This window comes from Hemitrygon akajei, chromosome 9, assembly GCF_048418815.1.
Source record: "Hemitrygon akajei chromosome 9, sHemAka1.3, whole genome shotgun sequence".
NCBI classification, from domain to species: Eukaryota; Metazoa; Chordata; class Chondrichthyes; order Myliobatiformes; family Dasyatidae; genus Hemitrygon; species Hemitrygon akajei.
In genome coordinates, this window is record NC_133132.1 from 57030299 (window position 1) to 57038996 (window position 8698).

The 8698-nt window shown below is 48.4% G+C and overlaps 1 protein-coding gene across 7 annotated transcripts in view; it reads left to right on the plus strand.

Moving 5' to 3' along the window:
• mocs1 (molybdenum cofactor synthesis 1) overlaps window positions 1–8698 on the plus strand; it is an 84001-nt gene that overhangs the window by 10475 nt on the left and 64828 nt on the right. For 6 of the 7 annotated variants that reach the window (XM_073056041.1, XM_073056042.1, XM_073056044.1 and 3 more), the window contains exon 2: window positions 4883–5015. In XM_073056041.1, coding sequence (XP_072912142.1) covers window positions 4883–5015 — 133 coding nt within the window. Of the gene's footprint in view, window positions 1–4099; window positions 4269–4882; window positions 5016–8698 lie in introns of those variants that run through there. The other variant, XM_073056046.1, reaches the window with a different exon arrangement.

The window sequence follows — 8698 nt, forward strand, 5'->3', positions numbered from 1 at the left end:
AGGCAGAGGGGTGGGATGACTCTGTTGGTTTAAAAAAAATATGAAATAAAATCCTTAGAAAGAGGTGGTATATGATTGGAAGATGTAGAATCCTTGAGTAGAGTTAAGAAACTGCAAGGGTAAAATGACCCTGGTAGGAGTTATGTGCAGACTTCTGAACAGTAGCCAGGATGTGGGCTACAGATTACAATGGGAGAAAGAAAAGGCTGAAAAAAACCAATGTTGCAATAATTGTGAGGATTTCAATGTGCAAATAGATTGGGAAAATTGGTTTGGTGTTGGATTCTAAAAAGCTGATTTTTAGAGCAGCTTCTGGTTGAGCCCACTAGGGGAATGGCAATTCTGGATTCGGTGTTGTTTAATGATCCAGATTTGATTGGGGAGCTTTAAGGTAAAAGTACCCTAGGAGACAGTGATCATAGTATAATAGAATTCACCTTGCATTGTGAGAGATAAAATTGGATGTATCAGTAAAGTTGAGTAAAAGGAACTGCAGAGGCATAAGAGAAGAGCTGGTGGGAAGGGACACTTTCAGGGATGACAACAGAACAACAGCGGCTGGAGATTCTAGGGGAAATTTGGAAGGCAAAGGAAAGATGCATCCTAAAGATAAAGAAATATTCTGAAGGGAGGATAAGGCAACCATAACTAAAAACGGAAGTCAAAGGCAACGTAAAACCAGAAGAGAGCCTATAATAGAGCAAAAATTAGTGGGAAGTTAGAGGATTTAGAAGCTTTTTTAAAAAAAACAACAGCAGAATACAACTTTAAAACAGCCATAAGGAGAGAAAAGATGAAATATGAGGGTAAGCTGGTCAATAATATAAAACAGGATGCTAAAGATTTTTGTTTTTTTAGAGATATGTTTGTAAAGACAATCGAGAATAGATTTTGGACCGATGGAAAATGAGACTGGAAAGGTAGTAATGGGAGACACAGAAATGGTGGGCAAACATTTTTAATGAGTATTTTGCGTCACTGTTCACTAGGGAAGACACTAGCAAAATGCCAGGAGTTTGAGAGTAACGGGTACAGAAGCAAGTGTAGTTGCTCTTACTAGGGAGAATGTGCTTGGGAAGCAGATGGACTACAACCCAGGGTTCTCAAAGAGATACGTAGCATTAGTAATGATCTTTCAAGAATGGAGCTTAGAAAAGTAGAGGGCTAGGGTAACCCTAAGTAATTTCTAAGGTAAGGACATGTTTGGCACAGCTTTGTAGGCCGAAGGGCCTGTATTGTGTTGTAGGTTTTCTGTTTCTATGTTTCTAATCACCAAATTTTGAAATGCTTCTGGAGGACTAGAAAATTGCAAATGTCACTTCACTCTAAGAAGGGATGGAGGCAGAAGAAAGAAAATTATAGGCCAGTTAGCCTGACTTCAAGGGTATAGAGATATTTTATGTTATTAAGGATTAAGTTTTGGGGTACTTGGAGGCACATGATAAAATAGGCCAAACTCAGCATGGTTTTTTAAAGGGGAAATTTGGCCTGACAAGTCTGTTGGAGTTCTTGAGGAAATAACAGGCAGGATAGTCATTGAAGGTTGTTTATTTTGACTTTCAGAAGACATTTGACAATATGCCACACACATCAGGTTGCTTGACAAGATAAATCAAGCCCATGGTTTTACAGGAAAGGTACTAGCATAACTGACTGGCAAGAGGCAAAGAGTGGGAATAAAAGGTGCATTTTCTAGTTGGCTGCCATTGACTAGTGGTGGGCGCAGGGGTTAGTGTTGGGGCAGCTTTTTACATGGTTTGAATGAGGGAATTGATGTCTTTGTGGCCAGGTTTGTGGAGGGGCAGGTAGTGCTGAGGAAGTAGGATGTCTACAGAAGGACTTGGACAGATTAGGCGAATGGCCAAAGAAGTTGCAATGAAATGTAGTGCTGCAGAAGGAATAAAGGTGTTCACTATTTACTAAATGGGGAGTAAATTCAAAAATCCGTGATGCAGCGGAACTTGGGAATCTTCTTGGAGGATTTCCTAAAGGTGAACTTGTAGGTTGAGTCGGTGGTAAGGAAGACAAGTGGAATGCTGGAAATTCATTTTAAGATTTCTGGAATACAAAAGCGGGGACATAATGCTGAGGCTTTGAGGAATTGTTCAGTCCGCATGTGGTGGATAGTGAACCGTTTTGGGGCCCCTTGTCTAAGAAAACGTGCTGGCATTGGACAGGGTCCAGAGGAGACTCCAGGAATGAAGGGGTTTACATATCAGGAGCATTTAGTGGCTCTGGACTTGTACTAACTGGAGTTTAAAAGAATGAGGGGGATCTCATTGAAACACATTGAAAAGCCTGTATAGTGTGGACGTGGAGAGGATATTTCCTATAGTGGGTGAGTCTAGGACCTGAGGGTACAGCCTCATAATTGAAGGAGGTCCATTTAGAACAGACGAGGAAAAATTTCTCAAGCCAGCGTGTGGTGAATCTCTGGAATTCATTGCCACAGACAGCTGTACAGGCCAAGTTACAGGTGTCCCCGGCTTTCTGAATTTTAGCATTATGCAGCTTCGCTTTTACGAAAGACTTGCGTTAGCACCTGTTTTCGCTAACCGAAAGAGTATTTTCGCTTTTATGAAAAAAGACGCCCGCCTTAAACTTGTTTACCCGGGGGAAAAAATTACCATGACTGTGAAGCCTTGCGCGGGCAGATGTGTGCACATGCGTGTACATGCCAGTTGATTTTTTTCTGCAGATCAGTTTTGGTTCAACCTTCCCGATTCTGGTAAGTGAAACTACACTGTAAATACACTATTTCTACTTTATATAGTTGTGTATTTATCATATCATTCCTGGTTTTACTATATTTTAGGTTTTATGTGCTATTTGGTATGATTTGGTAGGTTATTTTTTGGGTCTGGGAACGCTCAAAAATTTTCCCCATATAAATTAATGGTAATTGCTTCTTCGCTTTATGCCATTTCAACTTACGGTTTCATAGGAACACTCTACCTTCGGATAGTGGGGGGAACCTGCATTGGGTGTATGTAAGGTATAGGTTGATAGGTTCTTGATTAGTCAGGACATCAAAGGTTACAGGGAGAAGGTAGGAGAATGGGGTTGAGAGGAATATTAAATTGGTCATGATGGAACGGCAGAGCTGACTAAATGGGCCAAATGGCCTAATTCTCCTCCTATGCCTTATAACTGGAAGGCACAAGAGGAGAGAAGTTTAAAGGCAATCTAGGGGGTAGGTTTTGGCATAACACTGAGTGAATATCTGAACTCAGCTGTCGGGTGGTAGGGGAGGGCAATACTATTACAGCAATTTAAAAGGTATTTGGGCAAGTACTTTGGAGGGGATTAGAGGAATATGGATTAGCGTAGATAGGCATCATGGACAAGCTGGGCTGAAATGGCCCGACTACTGACATAAGCATCTTGGAACGCTTTCCTGCTTTACAGATGCTGTTTAAATGGAAGATTTTGGCAGCATTGAACTGGAGCTGGCGAAGGGGCTGGGTCACAAGGTGTACGTTGATGATTAGAATTTCTGGGAACTGAGTTTATGAGTGTTGACGGGACTGTGTGTACTTCCTGTAGTTAACCAGCAGGGCTGGTGTTTGTGAACCTGCAATAGCTGGGTATGATGCTTTCACTACAAATTTCTGGACCCGGGCCAGTCTCGTTGTTCTTGCTTGGACTTACTGTGTTTCTTGTTGACTAGTGCAAAGTTCAACCCCAGGCGAGCTCATGGGTTCCACTTCGGGACAGCGGCTGCTTAGTCAGATTACGTCCAAAGACACTCACTCACTCAGTGTACAGTAATTAATGGGGAGGGCGGCGACTGTATTTGTAAAATCCAGCCCAAGGCTTGCATTAGCTGGGAGAGTGATCATAACCAGTACAAAAAGGGTCTGTTTTAACCCATTTTGTGTGTGTGTGTGTTAAAGATTCACTGATGCTGTAACACCTGAACCCTCGTACACTGCTTTACTGAATGAGAGGGAACAGAATGCTCATACGCAGCAAAAGTTTGTTAATTCTTTATAAATAACTCAACTACTCTTTTCAAGTGCTGGCACAGCAGTCCCTGGACGTGTTTATTGAGTGCACCGGGAAAGGGGCGTTAGGGTGGAGCAGTTCTCCGACTGGATTTGTGGGTTTGAGAGTCGTGGCTGGCTCTACTCATCAAATCATGTTGAAGGCTGGACATAAGTATCGGACATGGTGGAAGACTGGTCTTCTCCTGCTCTCTGCCTTTCTCTAGGTGTCAGGGGGACCCACATCCTTTAATCTATTAAGTAGCAGCTTGGGTTCATTCGGTACTTTTAACATACTGAAACTCAGTCACTTTATAAAAGCATCTTTGAATAACCTTTTTCAGTGAGGCACACTTAATTATGTGTCTGAAAGTTTACCCAGTGAAGACTGAAGTGTTAACAGGGATATATAGAAATGCATCTTTGCCCATTGAGCCTTTACCAGCTATAGATCTCCAGTTTGTGCACTGATCCCACTCTAATTTGTTTTATTCTCCGATTCTACCCCTCACCCACATGCACCGGCCAGTTCACCCTTCCAGCCCACACATCCTTGGGGTGTTGGGGGATATAGGAGCACCCGGAGGGAATGTGCACTTCAGTGGGAAAACATGCAAACTCCACAAAGACAGCACCTGAGTCGGCATCTCTATAGCTCCACCCCAGTGGAACTGGTTTTTGAGGGGGCATTCAGAACTAGGAGAAAGCTGGAACAGATGATTGGATTTGAATGAGCTACCACAGCTATGTTGAGTCTAGAAAGTCTAGGTGGCTTACTCCTCTCATCTTCCGTATTTCTCAGCAACCAGAGCATGGGGACATCCAGTTAGTTATCAGCTTCAGGAAATCATATGAAATGGGAACCTACCCCGCTAATGTCTCCACTTCCTCACTAGGTGTCACCAGGACTCGGAAGGAGGAGCCGTTTTAATTCCCAGCCTCTGCCATTCTCAGCCTTCCTCACGGACAGATTTGGAAGGCAGCACAACTACTTGAGGATCTCGCTGACGGAAAAGTGCAACCTGCGATGTAAGCTTGTCTTCGCCCCCTTCACATCCCTGTGGGTTTGCGGTGTTCTGTATGCTTTCTCCCATTGAATAGCAAAGTGGGAAGCAGTACAGTTAGCCCTCCTTATCCGCTAGGGATTGGTTCTGAGACAACACGCGAATACCAAAAAACGCAGATGCTCAAGACCCTTATTTAACCCGTCCCAGTTCAGTGGTCCTTAGGACCCAGCGGAATCCCGGACTTTATTTAACTTGTCTCAGTGCGGTGAACATTAGGACCCAGCGCAGCTCTGAATCCGCAGTGTTTCTGTTCACAAAAGTAATCACTATAACGATTGAAAATAAGGTGGAAGTAATAAAGCGGTCAGAAAGAGGTGAAATGCCATCAGTCATTGGAAAAGCATTAGGCGATGTCAGTCAACGATCGGAACAATTTTAATGGAGCATGTGAAAGGCCCTGCCCCGATGAAAGCTACAATTATTACTAAGCAATGCAATGGTTTAATTATTGAAATACATATGTTTCTTAAGTGTTTTATATGCATAGAAAGCTAAAATATGTACTATATACTACGAAAAATGTTTGACTAACTGACGCTAAATAATACCAGATGTACCTGTTCTGACTTCAAATCTGACTTAGACAGACTCAGGAATGGAACTCATTCATAACCCGGGGACTGCCTGTACTTTTAAGTCATTTCTAGATTACTTATAATACCTAATACAATGCAAATGCTATGTAAATAGTTGTTATACTGTATTGTTCAGGAAATAATGACAAAAAAAATAGTCTGTACATGCTCAAACAACGAATGCTAGAGAGAGAACTTCCGGGTTTTCCTGATCTGCGGTTGGTTGAATCCGCGGATAAGGAGGGCCGACTGTATATGATGGTCAAGGATTAGTAGATTGGTTACCCTGATCATGGGCTGTGACCTATCCTGTGTTATTCAAACAGCTTGGAAGCAGGTCCTCTTCCAGACTGTCCAAGTTGCCCATCTAAACTAGTCCTATTTGTGTGTGGCTCGTGTCTCTTTAAGTCGGGGTTCCCAACCTGGGGTCAATGCTTAATCGTATTGGTCCATGGCATGAAAAAGGTTGGAAACCCCTGTTCTAAATTTTGGGGATTACTGATGTTGGAACCTGGAGCATCAAACACCCTGTTGCAGGAAATCAGCAGGCCAAGCAACATCTGTGGGAAGAAAGGAATTGTGGACTCAAAATGCTGAGTCTTCTCACAGATGCTGTTAAACCTCCTGTATCCCTTCAGTAGGTAATTTGTTGTAATCCTTCAATCCATTCATCCTCCTCAACCTCTTTCAACCCCTCCTCCTCCTCCATCTTGTCCTGGTCCTCCTCCTCCTTCCTGTCCCCCTCATCCATCTTCTCTCCCTCCTCCATCTTCGTCTTCCCTCATCCCTTATCTTATCCTTCTCCTCCTACTCAATTGTCTCATCCTCCTCTTCCACCTCCTCCCCTCCATCTTCTCCTCCTGTGCTTCATCTCTTCTCTTCCTCTTTCATCTTCTCCTCCTACTTCATCTTCTCCTGCTCCATCAACTTCCCCTCCTACTATTCTTCTTCATTTTCTTAATTTTCATCGTGTTTTTCATCTGCATCTTCATGTTGTTCATCTTCATTGTCTTCATTTTCATCTCCTCTTCCATCTTCTCCTCTTCCTTCATCTCCCCCCCTCCTCCATCTCTACCCCTCCTCCCCCCCTCCTCCATCTCTACCCCTCCTCCCCCCTCCTCCATCTCTACCCCTCCTCCCCCCTCCTCCATCTCTACCCCTCCTCCCCCCTCCTCCATCTCTACCCCTCCTCCCCCTCCTCCATCTCTACCCCTCCTCCCCCCCTCCTCCATCTCTACCCCTCCTCCCCCCCTCCTCCATCTCTACCCCTCCTCCCCCCTCCTCCATCTCTACCCCTCCTCCCCCCTCCTCCATCTCTACCCCTCCTCCCCCCTCCTCCATCTCTACCCCTCCTCCCCCCTCCTCCATCTCTACCCCTCCTCCCCCCTCCTCCATCTCTACCCCTCCTCCCCCCTCCTCCATCTCTACACCTCCTCCCCCCCTCCTCCATCTCTACACCTCCTCCCCCCCTCCATCTCTACCCTCCTCCCCCCTCCTCCATCTCTACCCCTCCTCCCCCACTCCTCCATCTCTACCCCTCCTCCCCCACTCCTCCATCTCTACCCCTCCTCCCCCCCTCCTCCATCTCTACCCCTCCTCCCCCCCTCCTCCATCTCTACCCCTCCTCCCCCCTCCTCCATCTCTACCCCTCCTCCCCCCTCCTCCATCTCTACCCCTCCTCCCCCCTCATCCATCTCTACCCCTCCTCCCCCACTCCTCCATCTCTACCCCTCCTCCCCCACTCCTCCATCTCTACCCCTCCTCCCCCCCTCCTCCATCTCTACCCCTCCTCCCCCCTCCTCCATCTCTACCCCTCATCCATCTCTACCCCTCCTCCATCTCTACCCCTCCTCCATCTCTACCCCTCCTCCCCCGCTCCTCCATCTCTACCCCTCCTCCCCCGCTCCTCCATCTCTACCCCTCCTCCCCCGCTCCTCCATCTCTACCCCTCCTCCCCCGCTCCTCCATCTCTACCCCTCCTCCCCCGCTCCTCCATCTCTACCCCTCCTCCCCCGCTCCTCCATCTCTACCCCTCCTCCCCCGCTCCTCCATCTCTACCCCTCCTCCATCTCTACCCCTCCTCCCCCGCTCCTCCATCTCTACCCCTCCTCCCCCCCTCCTCCATCTCTACCCCTCCTCCCCCCTCCTCCATCTCTACCCCTCCTCCCCCCTCATCCATCTCTACCCCTCCTCCATCTCTACCCCTCCTCCCCCGCTCCTCCATCTCTACCCCTCCTCCCCCGCTCCTCCATCTCTACCCCTCCTCCCCCGCTCCTCCATCTCTACCCCTCCTCCCCCGCTCCTCCATCTCTACCCCTCCTCCCCCGCTCCTCCATCTCTACCCCTCCTCCCCCGCTCCTCCATCTCTACCCCTCCTCCCCCGCTCCTCCATCTCTACCCCTCCTCCCCCGCTCCTCCATCTCTACCCCTCCTCCCCCGCTCCTCCATCTCTACCCCTCCTCCCCCGCTCCTCCATCTCTACCCCTCCTCCCCCGCTCCTCCATCTCTACCCCTCCTCCCCCGCTCCTCCATCTCTACCCCTCCTCCCCCGCTCCTCCATCTCTACCCCTCCTCCATCTCTACCCCTCCTCCCCCTCCTCCATCTCTACCCCTCCTCCCCCTCCTCCATCTCTACCCCTCCTCCCCCTCCTCCATCTCTACCCCTCCTCCCCCTCCTCCATCTCTACCCCTCCTCCCCCTCCTCCATCTCTACCCCTCCTCCCCCTCCTCCATCTCTACCCCTCCTCCCCCTCCTCCATCTCTACCCCCCCTCCCCCTCCTCCATCTCTACCCCTCCTCCCCCTCCTCCATCTCTACCCCTCCTCCCCCTCCTCCATCTCTACCCCTCCTCCCCCTCCTCCATCTCTACCCCTCCTCCCCCTCCTCCATCTCTACCCCTCCTCCCCCTCCTCCATCTCTACCCCTCCTCCCCCTCCTCCATCTCTACCCCCTCCTCCCCCTCCTCCATCTCTACCCCTCCTCCCCCTCCTCCATCTCTACCCCTCCTCCCCCTCCTCCATCTCTACCCCTCCTCCCCCTCCTCCATCTCTACCCCTCCTCCCCCTCCTCC